Source organism: Fringilla coelebs, assembly GCF_963513975.1.
Source record: "Fringilla coelebs genome assembly, chromosome: 7".
NCBI classification, from domain to species: domain Eukaryota; kingdom Metazoa; phylum Chordata; class Aves; order Passeriformes; family Fringillidae; genus Fringilla; species Fringilla coelebs.
This window is the reverse complement of record NC_140035.1, coordinates 12,221,639-12,239,866: the sequence shown is the minus strand read 5'-3', so window position 1 is coordinate 12,239,866 and position 18,228 is coordinate 12,221,639. Positions and strand designations below refer to the sequence as shown.

General features: G+C 42.3%; 1 protein-coding gene across 5 annotated transcripts; it reads right to left on the bottom strand.

Moving 5' to 3' along the window:
• Positions 1–2,558: 2,558 nt before the first annotated feature.
• Positions 2,559–17,585, bottom strand: LOC311155720 (leucine-zipper-like transcriptional regulator 1). 5 transcript variants are annotated; one of them, XM_084209093.1, is made up of 10 exons: positions 17,541–17,585; positions 16,902–17,009; positions 11,334–11,423; positions 9,981–10,242; positions 9,162–9,241; positions 8,306–8,384; positions 6,762–6,808; positions 5,879–5,999; positions 4,793–4,979; positions 2,559–4,454 (listed from the first exon to the last, which is right to left on the bottom strand). In XM_084209093.1, the coding sequence occupies exons 4-10, from the start codon at positions 10,141–10,143 to the stop codon at positions 3,788–3,790; spliced, it is 1,344 nt and encodes a 447-aa protein (XP_084065219.1). In that variant the 5' UTR covers positions 10,144–10,242; positions 11,334–11,423; positions 16,902–17,009; positions 17,541–17,585; the 3' UTR covers positions 2,559–3,787. The 5 variants fall into 5 exon arrangements, with proteins under 5 accessions (XP_084065219.1, XP_084065220.1, XP_084065223.1 ...); XM_084209094.1 differs by lacking the exon at positions 11,334–11,423; XM_084209097.1 differs by lacking the exon at positions 17,541–17,585 and having other exon boundaries at positions 2,559–4,208; positions 16,902–17,449.
• Positions 17,586–18,228: the final 643 nt, after the last annotated feature.

Here is an 18,228-nt window from a genome sequence, read left to right as displayed (position 1 = left end):
TAAATACACCATGTCAGTGCAAAAGTGTTGCAGAGTCATCTTTGGGCCCCCTGTGTTACACCGGGACAGCACTCAGAGGTGGGTCAGCTGGGGCTTGGGACACCGGGTTGCTGCTCTAGACTTAGCCTGTTGACAGTTAAAGCATAACTTAGGACAGCAACAAGCTTGCAACTAGATGCTAAAGAATTAAATGCCTTTTTTCCAACAGAGCTGAGATTGTCCAAGAGGACTGTCAGGTGTGCAGTGCCTTTGAAAACCAGTCCCAGGTGTGTGCCCAGAAGGGGAGCCCGAGCTGCCCGGTGTGGTTCCAGTGCAGGCCAGTTAACCAAGCACCCTCACTCCTGTCTCCAGCAAGGGACTGGACTGTGTTCTCAAGTACAGCAGCACTAGTGACTGCTTAAAGGTAACTGTTTACTCCCAAGCCCTGACTTTGGCTAAATGCTAAAGATGGCAGCAAAGGGCAACTAAACCCTTTGATCATCTTTGTTTCTCAAAAATTATTTGGAAAGTATCAAAAGGAAGAGAAATTACTCCATCCTAATGACTAAGCTCAAAGGGGATAATTTCTCTTGTGACATAATTTGTTGTGTAGGTCAAACTGTGATCCCACTGATAAATCACTGAATTGTTCTTCAAATCCAGTTACAACTCAAAACAATGAAGCATTTAGGTTTTTCTATTGTTAACTGAAAAAACCTTTTTGAATATCTGCATTTTAGAAGAAATATTTCTGCCATTTGTACGTTTTAATGTTCAGAAACTGAATGTCAGTTAAAACAATGAGTTTAAGATGTTTAGCGCTGATCAGTTCGTTCCCTTGTATACAATTTATGATACAACAGCACATCTTATGCCTCAGATGAGGTTGACAAGAATGCTGCATCCTTTTGCTTTTGTTCTGTGGACTGCATTTCTGTGAGCTAATCAGATATGTGCAAGAGTCCCTGCTTTTCAGAGACATTCTAAACAGCCAACTTCAGTGGCAGCCCCTTCAGTCCCAGCCAAAAATGGGGTGTTTTGTTCTGTGTCTAAATATTTGCCACTAGCTGGAGTAATTCCATTCATTATTTCATGCAGGCCACCACCGAGCTTTCAGATGGCAGCAGCTTTTAGTCACTCACTTGGGCCTTGGATGAATTCTTATTAACTGCTACAGTTATGGAGAAATATCATAAGCACATCCACAAAGGCTCTTCTCTGCCTCTCTGCAAAGGTGCCTGCAGTGGGAAAAGAGGAGTGAGGTACTCTGAGAACCCTTTTGGTGCAGCTGATAGGACTGGCTAAGGTTTGAAAGGGGATATGATCAGGAAGTGTTACAGTGGTGTGAGCAAGGATTGCATCCACAGGTCTGGACACTGGAGGGTACCTGAAATATGGCTTCTGCATGCCCAGAGTGGGCTGAGGTGTCAGGCACTCCTGTGGGCATTTGTGGGATGCAGTCACTTCAATTCCCAACACCCTTCCAGCTTGAGCTCACCCTTGTTTTTTGAAGACCTGGAAATGTGCCACAAGGGGAGAAAGAACCTCTAGTGGCTTCAGCAAAGCAGCTGTAGCACAGAGCCCCACTTCAGGATCAGGGCTCTCTCCCCTTGCACAGCATGGCTGGGGCCAGCTCTGGTTCAGCCTCCCATGAGCCAGCCCTGAGCCCCCCACTCTGCAGCCAGGCCTTTCCTGAGCCCCTGCTTTCCTCATGTCCTCTACAGGGCAGGGAACAGCAGGGCCCTTGGGGCCAGCTCAAGAGCTTTGGCATCTCTTAGGTGATGGAGAGGGTGTGGTACTGCCAGTGCTGTGCCCCCACCTGACCTGGCACACGGGCAGAGCCCAGGGGAAGGAACAGGGGAGATGGGCTCACTCCAAGCTGCTTTTTCCTGCCCGTGCCAAGCCGTTGCCTTTGGGCTGGCTTGTGTCCCGCCTGCATTGGCTCTGAGTAAATGTTAAACCCTTCGTGGGGCTGCCAAAGGGAAGAGAGTTTGAGGGGGCAGGAAGAAAGGAATGGCAGAGGCTGGATGGCATTTTCCTGGGGCTCTTGCACATCCCCAGGATACCGCTACCTGCCAGGAGGCCTTTGCGTGACTTGGAAAAATCACTGGTTTATTGTTGCCCTTTCCAGTTAAATTTCCTTCCCTTGTCAATCCTAGATAAAAGGCTGTATGTTACAGCAGCTCTCAGGATAAAGCCAAAACAGACATGTCAGTCAGCACGAGGAAAGCAAGCTGCTGATTTAAGACTGCAGTGCTGAGTACATGCTCCACTCAGTTGCTGTATTGATGTCCCTTCCAAACAAACCTCCTCAAACTGGGAAATTCTTGTTCTTGGAGGAGAAATTCAAAGCCTGGGCAGCCCTCGAAGCTGGCTGAAGTGCAGGGAAATGACTGGGGCTTGCAGAAACCTGTTCCTTGGTCAGAAAGGTAAGTTCTTTGTTTGGTTAAAATATACAAACACATATTTTAGACTCATAAAGGTGAATATGAGCACACAGTGATAGGAAACTGAGAGGGCTTTATTCACGTGGCACTGTACAGTCCTCTGTTTCCAGGTAAGGGTCATGGATGGTCCAAATAACTCTTAAGTAGCTTTTGCAAATCCATCTACAATTTTCCTGTTGAATTCACATGACAGTTAGTTGTGAAGACATGATGAAAGTACCTCTGAATATTCTTGAAATCTGTAAATTACTTGTAAGTCATTATTCCTATGAAACTTTTGGAAAGTGAACTTTTCAAATATTTGGAAGTATTAACTTTCACTTTGAGGTCATTTCCAATACCAGCAGCTCTTACAGACAGCTGCTGTTCTGTCAGAAGACAAGTATTTAGTAACTTGTATGGAAATAAATGCTTTGAGCACTGGACAATATTACCTTGCAAAACAAGCACTTTTTTCTTTTCAGCAAAGAAAAACCATATATGAACTCAGAACTTATTACTACAGAGGGGAAATGTGTAACAAGTACTACATAAGGTGATAAAAGAGTTGGAAAAGCAGAAATCTCTTCAGGGCTAAAACATGAGTTACCAGTCAAAACAGCCCATGCTTTGTGACATTCTGTCAGGCCCTCCTCTTTCTGTTTCCTCCCCACCCTGCTGTGGGAAATCAAACCCTTTTGATTCTGTGTTCAGCCATTAAAGCCAACACTCATTTGGCACATCCTTTGTTCTCACAGGTGTAATGCCTTCCCTCTGGTCCTTGCTGATGATTTCCAGGGGGTATCCATTGTTTCACTTCCTCAAGGTTATATACAGTCCTTGAATATCTTCTAGAATTCAGTTGCTGATTTGTCTGTTGCCATCTCATGTTGCAAATATATTGTGCAAAGGACACTCAAGAATATAAAATCTTTAAAATCTTAGAGAGCGTTCACATTAAGACTAACTGAACCCCTCAAATGTGACTGTATTTCTCTCTTATGCCAGTGCAAAATGAGCAAGCTTTGCCCCTGAAATGGCATCTTGTGGCGCCAGCATGGGTTACTGCAGTTCTGATTTTCAAGACAGCCTCAGCCATTGCCAGTTTCAAAGGGTATGAAGTGACCAGGAGAAAAGTAACAAAAAGAGCAGCATTCCAACAAGCTCCTCTCAGAAATCACAACTTACATGCAAGTTGTGACTTAAATATATGTCAGGTTTTGTTAACATTGTAAAAAATCTGTTCGCAGCAAGTATGAGAAGGTTTAATTATTTTTTTCCCCAGTGTGCTGATAGGAAGCTGAAGACAGTTGCAAGCAGTTGGTTTTCCACCTACTGCCACAGTGGTGGAAATTTATTCCTTCACTTTGCAAGCAAAGCAATCACAAGCAATCAAACTCCATTTGCCTGAAGGAGATCTCAGAGAAGCTGGACAAAGGTTTGCCCCCGATGAGCAGCAGTGTGTTGGTCCTGCTGATCCCACCCCCCGTGGCCACACACCCACAGTCGTGTCTCTCCTCTTCACCCACAGCCTGAGCAGCAGCAAAAGCCTCTCCTGGACAGGCCAACAGAGGGAGAGACTTGTCCTTGGACAAACAGCTCCTGTCTCTGTTTTGGCCTAGTCCTGTCTCTGAAGTGGTCTGGAAGGCAGGGAATTCTGCTGGCTCTAGGGGCAGGCTGAAGGTTTTCATTTCTATGGCGTTGCTCCGCTCCGTGGGCTGTGGGCGGAAGAAGCTGCAAAAGCCAGAGTGCCTCGGGATGGGAAGCAGCTGGGGATGGTCCTTCTGCTCACTCTTGCAGTGGCTGGGGAATGTATCAGTGAAATCTGAGGTAGTTTGGAAATCCACACCAATTCCTAAGATGCAGTGATACATTTTAGGAGAAAAGTTTCCCTTTGTAGTACTACTAAGCTTCTTCCATGTCTGTGTATGGAAATGATACTTCCAGAGGTCATCATTAGGGCTGGAATTTGAAATCCCTCCACCAAAAATCAGCATAGAGTCTTTGCAGACTATTGAAGCGTGACCTACCACTGGAGGAGGTCCTTGGCTGAAGGTAAGAGAAACCAGCAGTTAAGGGGAGACCAAAAAGAAACTTAGCACTGATTTTAGCTTCTGTTTTCCTTTTGACTCAGAAGGATGACTGCTGAACAGCTGCATTGGGACATCAAAATTACACTGCTGACAGCTGCATCAACGCCTTGCCAACAGCTCTCCTGAGCAAAGCCAACTGGAGCCCCAGGGATGGCAGCAGCACTGCATCCTGATCTGAACAATCCCTACAATTACCAAGAGGGCATCTTCTCCCTCTCCACCCACATGCAGTATCAAAGAGTAAGTTCAATTCTCCTTCTCTGCTCTTTCAGTGTAACAAAGAGAACAGTTTACCTTGTTCTGATGCTGGACCAGCTGCTGATTCCAAAGTCCCACCTCCACAAGTCCCTCTGTTCAGTGAGCCCCACCACCCCCCCGAAGAGGTACATGGCTGTGTGATAAACCACTGCCGAGTGGCTGTGCCGCGCTCCGGGACTGCTGCTGTGACAGGGGCTGGAGACACGCAACCACTTCCTTCTATCTGAAACAAAAACACTGATTTAGAGATGGATCAAATTTACCCTATTTGAAAAAGGATTTACTTCCTGGAGGAGGTAGCTATTCAGTTGGAGAATAAGGGTTTCTGCTCTAAGCTTATTATGAGTTAACAAATTAAATTCTGACACTGAAAAAGTGCATTTAAAAAAATCAGTTTTGAAATAAACTTTTAATGAAAATGTCAGATGCTGTATGACAGATGCCATGGAAATTTTATTTACGGAGCAGTTTTTCCTACAGCTTTGTCAGTTCATTGACTCTGATACAGAAAGATACTTTTCTGGCTTGTAGAGGGAAAAAATCAGTCAACAAAGACATTAATTCATTAATGTCTATGCTTATTCTCCCTGTGAAGGAAGGAAGGATGAGATAAACCCATCATTTGTTTCAAAATAGTGACAGAATGGCCATCAGATAACAAGTTACGCATTTAGGAAATCTCTGGGAATCATCTCATTTGCAGTAATCAGTCTGATAATGAATATGCTAATAAACTATCTCCTGTCAGGTTTAACTCCCCAGGGTCAGTTGGAGATTTGAGATCAAAAGATGACATTAATAGGCTGAAATCAGGGTCCCTGCTGGATCTGAAAGTTTTCAGTAATCCTTGAAGAATTTTAGTGAGTAGTAAACAAACATTCTCCCTGACTTTCAGCTGTAAAACTGGCAAATACTGCAAAATGTATTCCAGTGTAATAGTCTAAATAATTTCAGCCAGCAATTAATTGAATTCAACAGAGTTTATCACTAAATGTTGTCAAAGAGAAGCCAAAACTAACTTAGAGCATTTCTACTGACAAGAATTTTCTTAGCAGAGCAAGCTCTCCTGCTGCAGTTGTTGTTTTACACTGGATCAAAACTTTACCCTGCTTTTTAACTTACCAAAATGGAATTCCCAAAACTCCTGAGAAATGCCTTTGATGCCAAAGTATCCCCCATATATGTACATGCTGGAATGGTACACAACTGCACTGTGACCTTTTCTGTTAGCTGGTGCAGAGCTCTAGAACAGTTCAAAAATAAGACAAAAACCTATGAAGTCATATCAGCAGCAATGTCTGTCTTGGAAATAGACCTTTTCTTCACCCACAAATGACCCTGCAGTCCCAAACTTTCTCTTGACTCCTCCATCAAGCAAAGGTAACCAGTGGTAACTGTGTCACATCTTAAAAAAAAAAAAAATTGGGTGTAATTTCAAGGTATAGAAGCATTGTGATGATGAAGTTTCAGTAGCAAAAAATGAGTGATTCCTAATGTGTAGCGATACAAAATCAATCTCAAAAGACCAAGCCACAAATGCTTCCACTCAGGTTTCAATTAGAAGTGGCAGTAACTTGGTGAGTCCACGTGTTCACACTGAAGAATTGAAAAATGCTGCAGCACTTCACGTTCCAAAACGTATTAGCGTGGCTGCCAATCTGTTTTCACAACCCTACTTTTAAAAGCACAGGCTTCACGTATGGTTGTAATATTCCATTTAAAATTAGTTTTCATGATAAGGATTTCAGAAAAACAGAAGCAGCAGCAGAGGAGAGGACTTAACTTCTTATATAGGACTTAAAATTTAAGAGCAGTATTTTTAAACACTGTTTTGAAGAAGGAAAAAGCCTTAAGTTATTGAAAGTGCAAAGAAATAAAGTACAGCCACATGTCTCTGAAGAGATGAGATTGGAACTGTTTGGGGGAACATATTTCATAGCAATCTGTTTAATCAACAAAGCAACAGGCATTTGATTCACACATTCCCCACTTCCTGGCTCCTTACCTCCGTCTCTGCTGGTTCGTTGCAGCTCTCTGTCCATCTTGCGGAATCTGGGGATTGAGTTAATAAAGCGCAGTTTAGATCCCGCACCACAAGAGGACACTCCTCCCACAGTAACTGCTCAAATTACACAGCTCATTTTCAAGGAAGTCTCGTCCTGGTGTTTACTGACAAGGCTGAAGAAATCCTGCTAGGACAGCAGCACTGAGAGACTTCAGTAGACACAGTTTGAACAGTTTTCCTCTATCCTTATCCGATACAGAATCACAAAGTGCTGTACTGTATTCCTGTTTTCTAAAGCTGAATTTCATAATGCAGAAGTAACCTGGGATTTTCATAATGTTCTGAACTTGTAGCAATCCCAGATTTCCCTATGGATGTATGACTCCTTCTGCTTACCACACACCTTATTATGGCAGACTTATTCTTTCTTCTTCTTTTTCATAGGTCCCTTAAATAGCCCTCATAAACAGCCAGCAATCACAGATCTGGGATTACCATGAAGGAGAGGAAATATCCGATAATACAGCACAGACATACAATGAGAAATCAGTGCAGACTTGTATTACTTAAAGCTATTCTTACCAAAAGATTTTAAATAATAACTATGAAACAGCTAGACACACAACCAATGTTGAATAACTCATTTCCAATTTCTGCTGGTAAGTACTGTGGGTAATAAGATGCTTTCTCCTTTAAAATATGTTCTGAGGCTTTCCTTTCTTCCAGCAGGTTATCTCAGACAACTGGTGTAAAACATAAAGGAAGGATTGAAAAAACCCCATTGACTTAAAGTTACATAGTGAAGTAGCAAAAGAAGCCAGGAAATTTAAATCTTGGTCTGTACACAAGATTTACTCACTCAAAAGGAACGGACCCTCTCTCTCTCTGTCCCCCCAATCTGACATCAAAATAACAGCTATTGCTGTACACAGGATTTCCAGAGGGTGAGTCCATGGTGTATGACATTGCCATTAAATTCAAATGCTGCACTGTTTTTCCTAGAATACACACTTAAGAGATCCCAAATGTTTGTTCTTAGGAGAAAAAAAAAAAAATATCCATGCTATAAAATGTTGATGTTAATTTCCCACCTTATTTAATATTTGATTTCTCTTGCTCTAGCTTATGTGTTTCTTCAGTAAAAGTACAAATGAGATATATTTTACTGATCTACTTTATTCCATAAGAGCTTGGTTTTTAAAATATATGTGGCATTAAAAATAAAAATTAAATAACACATTAATTATCAGGCCTTATGATCAAATAGTAAATGTAAGAAGGAGAGAGGGAGGAATGGAAATTCTAAGACTTTAAAATACATAAAATTTTCCCATAAAATCCTCTCTAACTGAAGTAAGACCTGCGTCTCTGATAACTGAACAGCCTAATTTTGAGGGGGAAATATGCACACAGTTTTACACACATTACTTGTTGTAAAGCTTAAGGAAGGCTCTGTTACAAGCAGCAGAAAACAGTTTGTTTCTCATTATTTATTACTGCCTATGCAATGTCCCATGGAAAAGACTGGCTATTGTGTATCATACCAATGTCATATATCCAGAGAGGAGTTTTTGCTTGTGTGAAAGCAGAATCCACCATCCCACCAAAAATATACAGGCTGCCCTGCAAAATGCATAATAAATATTTATCACTTACAGGAAGGCACATAGCATGAAAATACTTTTAAAACAATTCTAAAATGCAAAGGTTGCTATCTGCAAAATTTATTTAACAATATGAGGATCTTTTAACAATCCCAAAAAGCCACCAACTTTTAATTATTCTCTCTTTATTCTATCCCAGTGGGAGCCCTGAAGAACATTCTGCTCTTCAATGGCGACAGTATGTCAGAACTGCTTGTGAGCCTGGGGCAGCTTCAGGGCTGGGAATCCGGAGCTCTCTTGAGGCATTGCTCAGGTATATTGGATTATGCATGTTTAGAGAAATGTTTCATTGTGTGGTAGCTCTTGATATCCTAAATTCTGTCTTCCCCTCACAGGCAGGGCTGTAATTCTTAGTTTGCTTTACTCCCCCGTCCCTCTTCTACACGAGTTCTGTAGTGAATGTTTTTATGCCGTAGCTGATCATGCAAATGAATTCAGAGCAACTGTTACAACTGCACAGATAAGTCAGAGAAAGTGCTGCCAGGGTCTTTATCTGGTATTACTGCCACTTATTGAGCACTTACTGAGGAAACCAGGGAGCTGCTGCAGAGCTGAATTATTGTAACTCTGTTCAGAAAGATTTCCAAACATAGGTACAGCTACATCCAGAACTGCATCAACACAAAAATGCTTTCTGGGCGCAGTATTTCAGTACACAATACCTATGGCATTTTATTGCACTGTATAGGAGGAAATAAAATGTCAGGATATGGACAACAGAATCCTGGTCTACTACCTTATAAGCCACCATTGAATGTTCTTCCAGTTCTTCTGGACCATCTCTTGAGCAATCCAACATTTCCCATTCATTTTTCACTACAAACCAAAACTAAAGTTAAGACAGTGGTGCACTCAACACATGAACAGTAGGGAAAAGGTGAAAAGGTGGACTTTGAATGTGGCTGTGCTGCTTACAATGAAGCATTTTGTCATCTTTCCTCTGTTAAAAATTAAATATATGCATTTTCCTATTTAGCAAATTTAAATATAATAGTAATAGTTATATTTAAATATAATAATTGTTACTGCTTGTATTTTAATTGTTACCTATGTCAAATTCCATGAGTGTGAGCCCCAGCACAATTCTTATTTCACTAACAACTGACCAGGGAAAACTATACATCAAGTAAAAAAATACAAAGGCTTATATTTGATAGTGCATTGATACTACAAACCTACAAGGTATTGTATTCACATGTTCCCTTTGTGCACTTTTATATGTATGAACTATTGCTGTGTCAGAGAGTCAGGAAAGCTCGTTGATATCCCTTGCTAGAAACAAGATATTTTAAATGACTCAGTATTTCTGGTCAAGGGAAAAAAAAAAAAAAAACCAAAACCAAAAGGAACTGAACTAAAATCAAAACTTTGTGGGACACTTGCAAGAGGAGCAAACACCCCGCATCTCCCCAATGAACAAAAAGCAGTTTATCCAGCCCTGTGACAGAAAGACCTTAAATGAGGACAATCTGTTAAGTACAGAGCATCCTCAGTTTCACGATGACTGATGTAGAATCGCTTTAATCCTGCCATGCAAGAGAAGGGGCCAGCTCACCTGTGTGGTATCTCCAGAAGTCCCTCAGCGTGGTGCTGCCGTGCCCTCCGTAGAGATAAACACAGCCTCTGCAAACAGCACAGGCGTGCTTGTATCGGTCACAGGGACGCGGCTGCTGCGCCTCGGCCGCTCCCCGCGCGCCGCGGGCAGCTCTTCCCTTCATGCTGATAACCAGGACCTTAGCCAAGGATCAACTTGCATAGGGCTGCCATGTCAGAGAAGGGGCCCAAAATATCAGGGACAGGGCTAAACCCTGTTTGGTCTGCAAAAAGACAAAAAATGAAAAAAGAAAAGTCTCCATCTTATGATAAAATGTTACTGTGTTTTCTTTTCAATCCCCTCAAAACCAACATTGGACAACTTTGTCCATTTGTGATAATACACTAACTTGAGTAAAGCACCTGAAATTCTGACTCAGATTCTTGTACCAGTGAGGCTGGGACAGGAACATTCCTGGAGCCGAAAGGTTTCCCTGGAATATCAGTGAACTGAAATCAGTGAAGTTCGAACACACTACATTTACAATACCAGGGCCTGGTGTATTTTCACAACTAAAAGAGTACTTTAGACAAACCTGTACTAAAAAAAACTTTGGAAAGAGTGAATATTACAGATGGGAGTAATGCATTAGCAGTTGCCAGGATTTGTTTAGACTTTTATCTGTAAAGCTGCTGAAATGAGGATGCATCTGGAAAAAAATTACACCAGCCCTTCCCATGCCACAAGATGTCACTGTGTTCTGTGAAGACATAACTACCAGGAAAACATTCTTCTATTAACCCTCTTCAAAACAGTGGCTCATTTTAACATAGGTTATTTTAGAAAGCACACCCAAAAAGCCCCTAGCATTAGACCAGATTTTGGAATTTGTGTTGATAATGCGTCTGAGGTGGCATGTCACCAAATGAAGTGACAAAGTCTCCCAATTCAAAGTCTTTTCAGTGGGAACCAGATTCCAGCTGCATTGAGAACCTACGATAGAAATCAATAGGGAAGAGTAATTTACCTAGCAGTAATGTGTAAGTCCAGGGCTGCACTTAAACTGAGGAAGAACAAAGATTACAGTAAAACAAGCTAGATACAAAAGCTAGTTATATTTCATATTAATATGAAATTATTGTACCTAACTTATCATCCATTAATCTCTAAAATTTACCCTTTTTAAGACTGGAATATCTTCAGTGACAAAGTGATGCTAGAGAATCTCTTGCACCATATTCAGGCAAGATTAACTGCTTCAATTTTGTTGGGATTTTTTTAATGCAAATCAGTTTTGTAAGCTATTACTGTAGAAACTGAAGAATATTCTTTCTATGTTTTCTCTGAAGGAATACAAAGATGAGTGACACTTACGAAGGGTGCATTTCTCACATCGAGGGGAATTAGCAGATATGAAGTAATGACACATTATAGGTGTGTAAATCCACAATGCTTTATGGCATCCTATTGAAAAGGGAAAAGCAGCTGAAGGCACGAAACAGAGATTATCTCCCTAACTCTGCCAAGCTTCTGAGCAACCACAGCCAAATCATTCACTTCCACAACTAAATGGGGACAGTCACTTCCTTAGTACAACACTTCAAATTTGCTGATGCAGTGCAGTGTAACAATGCCAAGGTATTACTGCTATTGATATCATTAACTCTGAAAATGGTGACAGGTCACTAATACTTTACAAAGGTAAAACAGGCTTGTCCCCTTGCTGTTTGTGGTTTCTTTCTCAGTTATAAAGCTGGTTATTCTTCTTGCTACGTATTTCTGCTTGTTTTTCTTCCTCCAAGCCTTGCCTCCTGTTGTACAAACATTCAGAGATGATGACAGCCCTGATTTCAAATAACAGATTAGCAATGAAGTCCTGTCCAGTTGTTTATCTAGCCCAGCTGAACTCTTGCAAGGCAGGCGAGCAGGATGGGATAATAGAAGGCCAAGCAGGCATGAACTGAATGGGTGTCACCTCCCAGTCACACCTCTGCAGCATCGGCTGGCCCTTGTGAATCTTGGCTATTGACTCTCAGCTGAAGCATTCTTGGAAGCAGACCTACAATCCCAAACAATCAGTTAACTGCTCCACTTCAGAACTGGGGAAAAAACCACACCAAGTTAATAATGAATCTTGCCTTTCATTATTGGTATTTTAAATTGCAAACTTGACTCCCGGATTGCCTGTCTACCAGAGTTCATCTACTGTCAACCTGAGCAGTCCCATTTCCAAAGAAAAGCTGCTCCTCTTCTGAGAACAATGTCACTGAGCCTCGTCCTCTGTGTCCTGCACCACTGACCTCAGTTTCAACTTGATACAGTGTCAGTTATCCAATAGGAAGCTTTGACTTCAGAAAAAAAATCCAAAAAGACAACTCTGAACATTTTTATTCAACTTTTTTTTTTTTCCCCAAAACAGCTGTAGCACACACAAAAATGTCTGCTGCTCTCCAAAGTCTTCTGCCATTCCATTCTAAAAATAGCTCCTGTGCAATCAATCCCAATTGTTAAAGGGCTGGAGGAGCTGAGTGGAGGGCCTGGAGAGCTGCAATTAGTGCAGTAACTATAGCACTGAGTGTGTATCAATTAATGGCGCCCCACTACTGTTTCATAATACAAATAATTCAGGAAATGTAGCAAGACAGGAATTACTTCAGGAAATGTAGTTTATATGTTCATTATATAATTATTTATATTTCTGATAGATGTGGTTTCTCAGACAAATGATTTATTTATTTAAAGTATTGCTTAAATAGATCTTCATGAAAGCTTTTTTCTATCTCGGCCCCTTGATTAATTTCCATCTGTTTTCAATACACTCAGAAAAGTTTCATTTTTAAAATGATCAAGCTTTTTGGAATATAACGAGATATGAAACCACTCATACGGGGAGGGGCCCAAGTAAAAATCTTGTTCTGTTTTGGGGCTTTTTTGTTAATGACCCAGTTTTCTGAACTCAAGCCTTGAGCCTTTCCAGACAGAACACTGCGTTTTCTCACTAGGCAACTTGATGTTTTACTGCTTTTCAAAAATAATAACAGATCTTCCCATTTGTACTTATCCCAGAAACCTTGGCTCTAGAGGTGGTTTTATTGTAAGTCTTGTTCTAACAGGACTGCCTGCATGAATGAGAAAACTCTGGAGACTTGCAAGGCCCTTACAAAGTTTTAGAAACAAACCCAAATTGTTTAGAATAGAGAAAAAGGCTTTTTTTCAGTATATCATATTTACTTGCAATGCGTCACTATGTGTGGTAAATCTAGTATCCTCTGGTTTGCTATTTTATTTTTTTCCTAAAGTCAAGATAAGCTGAACTGTTTCTGTGTGAGTTTTTTTTGTTTGTTTTGGTTTGGTTTTTTTTCAAAATACAGGAAGTAATTTTCAGAGATGCTCAGCTTCAGAGTTTCAACCTGAAAATGTGAATGGGTCAAGGACTGTTGGGTGCCTGTGACAGTTCTGTATTATTAGCATCGTGTACTGAAATAAGGGCCTGGCTTTGCCATGTGTTGTAAGACATGCAATTACCCCATGACTGAGTTTACAAGTGCAGGAGTCAAGACAAAAGGAAGGAAACAGAAAGAGGTATTGCTTCTTACAGGGAGAAGCCGAAGGACAGAAGGAGGGTTTGTAAAATGACAAATCAAAGCAGAAGACACGGCTCCATCCTGATTTCAGGGTTCAGAAGAAAGACAGGTACTTTCAAGTAAAACAATAACAACCCTGTTGTCTGAATAAAGCTTAGAGCAGACACACTAAAAACTGACAGAAAAACTGGACAGCTTTTATTTGAATAACTCTCAGTTGAATTTTAACAAGTTTAGGGCAGTACTTGTAAGCATGATCCCTGCTATACCTCAGTGTTTCAAAATGCTTTTTGACATGAACAGGTATTTTAAAGGGGGCAACTCTTCTGAGACAGCATATATTGCAGTTTCTATAACATGTTCTATTATATGTTATAAAAGATATAATCTCAGTTTCTCTACGCTGTAAGGCTCTGTATGTAACACTGAGGGCATTGGCACCATCACTGAACAACAGAGAACACCATCAATCTCTCCCAGAGAAAAGCTCACTGCCTGTTTCTGGAGCTCTGCAGGCAAGAGATTGCTTTTCTCTTTAATTCAGATCACATTAATATTAAAGCTTTAATTTTAGAAGTTCATAATAAATTTATGTTTGTGTATCATTGCAAAATTAAAATTTGCAAACTGACATTATTAATACATTGTCTTTTTTTTTTCTAGAAGCTTTCACCAAGAAAATCCTTTAGTCGCTAGTGTTTTGTAACACTATTTAATCTCTTTACAAAGTGAATTCTTAAGTAGTAATAAATTAACTTATTAAATAAATATAAATATATGCAGTTGTATTTTCGACATGCTAGGTATTTCTTATTTTTAAGTAAACAAATTTATCATACACAAAAATACAAACTTGGTTTAGAATAATACAGTAAATATTTCATCTGTTTCCCAAATAATGGGGAGGAGGAAGTATCTGGAAAAAAGAAATTCAGTATTTTAAATATTTCTCAGGTTGTTACATTTTTATATACACTTCTAGCATATGAATCAGGAAATTGCCTTTTCAACTGTATTTAAATATGATTTATGATAAGATGAAAGTGAATACATTTTTCCCACCTTAGTTTCCTTAGTAAATTAAAATTTCATTTGCTGGGGATTTTTGTTTGGTTTTTGTTTGTTAGTTATTTGATAGTTTGGTGGTTTTTTTTAAGAATGGGGATTTTTTATAAATTAAAATTAGAATATATAGTTTTGATTAGCAGACTTCCCCAGGTAATCTATTAATTATAATTTACATTTGCAATTAATCATTTAACTACATCTCAATTTTGAATGAAGTTTCTGAGAAAGAGCTCCCCTAAATACACATTCATGAGTGGCACAAGTATAGCATGTTATGGATATATAAATTCAGGGTAGCAGCCATGTCTGATCAAAAGTTTATGCCCATACTCAATGTGTGTATGGGTTTTATTTATTTATGGTCCTTAATAGGATATTCACTTCAGGAACCTAATCTGCTTTTTAAATCTTATTTAGGGTCTTGTTGGTGACTCCACCCATGGGCAGAACTCAGTCTCTGTTGTGGTCTCAGCACACTGGAGAATGGAATGGACACCCTGACTGTGAGGTGTTGCAGCAGCAGGGCAGCTCTTCAGAAATTACCAGAGACAAACAGGTGATTTTGCATCTTCTAGGTAGGACAGAGGGAGGAAATACAGTTCCTGGTCCTCAGACTTTATGAGAAAAGAAATGAGAAATTCCCACCATGTTCTCAGGGCAGTCTTAAGATGTATTTGGCCTTTAGCCTTTCCTTGGAAGTAATTTGTACTGTCACCACTGGAGCAGGTCATTTCAATGCACAGGTCATCACCCTTCCCCCAGAAATAGCAGTTCTCAGTGTTCCTAGAAGGCATCATTTGGGGATTTCACAAAAACTAAGTAGCTGGATTCTTTCAAGGTACATTAAGCAGGTCCCCTGGAGACTGAATGTAATAAATCTGTCCTTAGGTGTGACTGAATGCATCTTCTTGACAGCTTGTGACCTGCTGCTGAAGTAACTTCAAAATACTTTATTTCCTAAGGGAGACTCACACTAATTCACAAAATTTTCTAGGTTAGGAAGAAAGACTCTGGTTGACAAAGGAGTCAGTGGCTGCTCAGCCTGACTACTCTTCTCAGGCATGAATTAAGGTACTAGAGTATATGCCTGACAGCTGAGAGTCTATCAGTGAAAAACTGTTATCTTCCATTAAAACCAAGAAGTCGGCATTGAATTTTACTTGGTTGTTCTTTATATCCCCGACTGAGGAAAAGAGGCATCTAATAAAACACACAGTCACACTTAAAAGTTAATGCCACACTTCATGGAAGATAGACATTGTGCTTTTCTTGTCCCCGTGACATTTTGCCCTTAGAGAAACATGCAGCAATGAGACAGAGAAGACATACAAGGTTATGGCAATAGCAGAAGCTGTAGCTTGAAGAAATATGAAGGAGAAGAGAAAGGGCATTTGGCAATCAGAAAAATAAAAAGTTCCAGCTGGCAGATATTAAAACATCCAGATATCCTGTTAGAATCAGTATGAATTTAGATTATTCTGTATGGGAGAAGTCATGAGAGACTTGTGTGAGAAAAACTCAGATGGCACAACTGGAATGACTGTCAGTCATGACTGGAGAAAAAGCTGAGTATAAAAAGATCTTTTATGGGGAGATGAATTTACATCATCAGGTGAAAGATGGTTGCATAAAAACATGATATAATTGCATAGCTGAAATAGATTGCATAGAGAGGAATAGCTGCATTTTAGTCTGGCAAGGAAAACAAAGGTGTCAGCTGACAAACAGTAATAATAACTGTGATGGTTCACTATAACCTTGATGCCAACAGTTACTGGGCTGTGCTATCAAATGGAAAAAAAACGAAACCCACATCATTTCAATATATAAAAGAGACAGAAAGCATATGAGTAACTTTACACATACACGTTGTCGCTCCAAATTCAAATGGAATTACTCATGTGAATAAAACCAGTGATACGCATGAGCCTGCACAATGTAGCCTAGATACCAGAGCAAAAGAAGGACCAACTCTTTTGTCAGAAGCTTGAAAAAATGTTTTGCAGGCTGTTTTCATATTCAGACTCCAAATGACAGGGTCCGTTTTAGACTGGAGTCCAGCCTTCTGAAAAATTCTCACTCCCAGCTGACATGGTCCAGTATTCATCCCAAGCCAGATGCACTTTGGCTTGGGTTTTGGATGGTTGCATTTCTTTGTCTTTTGCTCGATAGAAGGCATTTTGTGCTTTATGCTCTTTGACTGTGGAAAAGGCAATGAGCAAAAAAGAGGGTGGTGAATCTCCTAAACTGGAAGCAGGCAGCAAGAGCTCTGGCAATTCCTACCACAGACCTCCGGCGCAGCATCGCGGAAGCGGCAGGTCCCTGTCCCCAGCGGTCTCCTGGCTGCTGAGCGCTGAGGGCGCTTCCTTCCTTTCATGCGCTTTGTTTCTTTTCGTACCTTTGAGTGAAAGCGACTTTGTGCACAGCTGCACGCAGCCCCGCTGCCCAGCAGTACCGCGGTGTGCACGGCCAGGTGTTCCCTGGGCTGCTGGGCGTGCATGGGCGCTGCCCTGTGCCCCCAGCGCCTTCCCTCAGCGCCCTCCTCCCCCTGCGGCCCGGGCGCTGCTCCTCGGCGGCCCCGGGCTGGCTCTGGCTGCTGCCGGTGCCCCCGCTGGCGGGCAGGCCTCAGCGCCCTCTCCTCTGATCCCCACCACGGCTGGGCTTGTCCCCACCGAGACGGGGCAAGGAAAGAAAAGAAGGAAAAACACTCTCGTGAGCCGGCATGTGGCTGGGGTGCAGCAAGCCTGGCTGCGCTCGCTGCCGCCCCTCGGGCCCGCCCCAGGCACTGAGCCCGGCGGGGCAGCACCGATCGCCGGCCGCAGCCGCGGGCGGGAGCAGCGCACCCGTCCCGCCCGGCCGAGAGCCCGCGGCAGCGACCCCCGCCTCCCGTGGGCAGCAGCCGGGCGCCCCCGCCCTCCCCCGGCCTTACCCTCCCCTCCCCTGCTGCGGGTGGCGGGGTCGGTGGCGAGCCGGGGCGGGCGGAGGCGCGGCCGCTGCCCGGAGCCTGCGCGCCGCCGGCGGGGCCGCTCCGGGCCGCCCGCCCCGCGGCTGGGGACGCGCTCGGGGCCGAGCGGGCGGGTCCGGGTCCCGTTCGTGTCCCTGCGGCCCGGGCACGGCCGGAGCGGCGCCGCAGCGGGGAGGCGAGCCGAGGATGGACGGGATGCTGCGGGCTGCGTTCCTTGCGGGAGGAATGTCGCGTAGTCGTTAACTGCCCTGTTAGTCATGGGGAAAGTGCAAAATCTCGTTTCTGGCCAGAAACAAACATCTCTATAACTTTGGGGGTTTTTTCCTGTGGTAGCGGCTTTAGGAAGGGGGAGGACGGAGAGCGGTGTTCTGTGGTGTGCTCCGTTTCAAGCCCTTTCAAGTCAGCGTTCAGCCCAAAGATCCCTTTGCACGCTTTTCAGTGAGCCGCAGCCCCAGCGCTTGCTTGGACTTGTGTCCTTGGCTTTCCGTTCGGCTGCCACCGGCTCTCTTTTTTGCCTGTTTCTCGTTTACAGCTACATAAGGCTTCAGAAAACAGGAATGAAACTCCCCCACCCACACGTGCATCTATTTTCCATGCTGACATATTTCCCTGCTTTGAGGCGGAGGCTAAAGCTTTCCCCTTAGTATTGTTC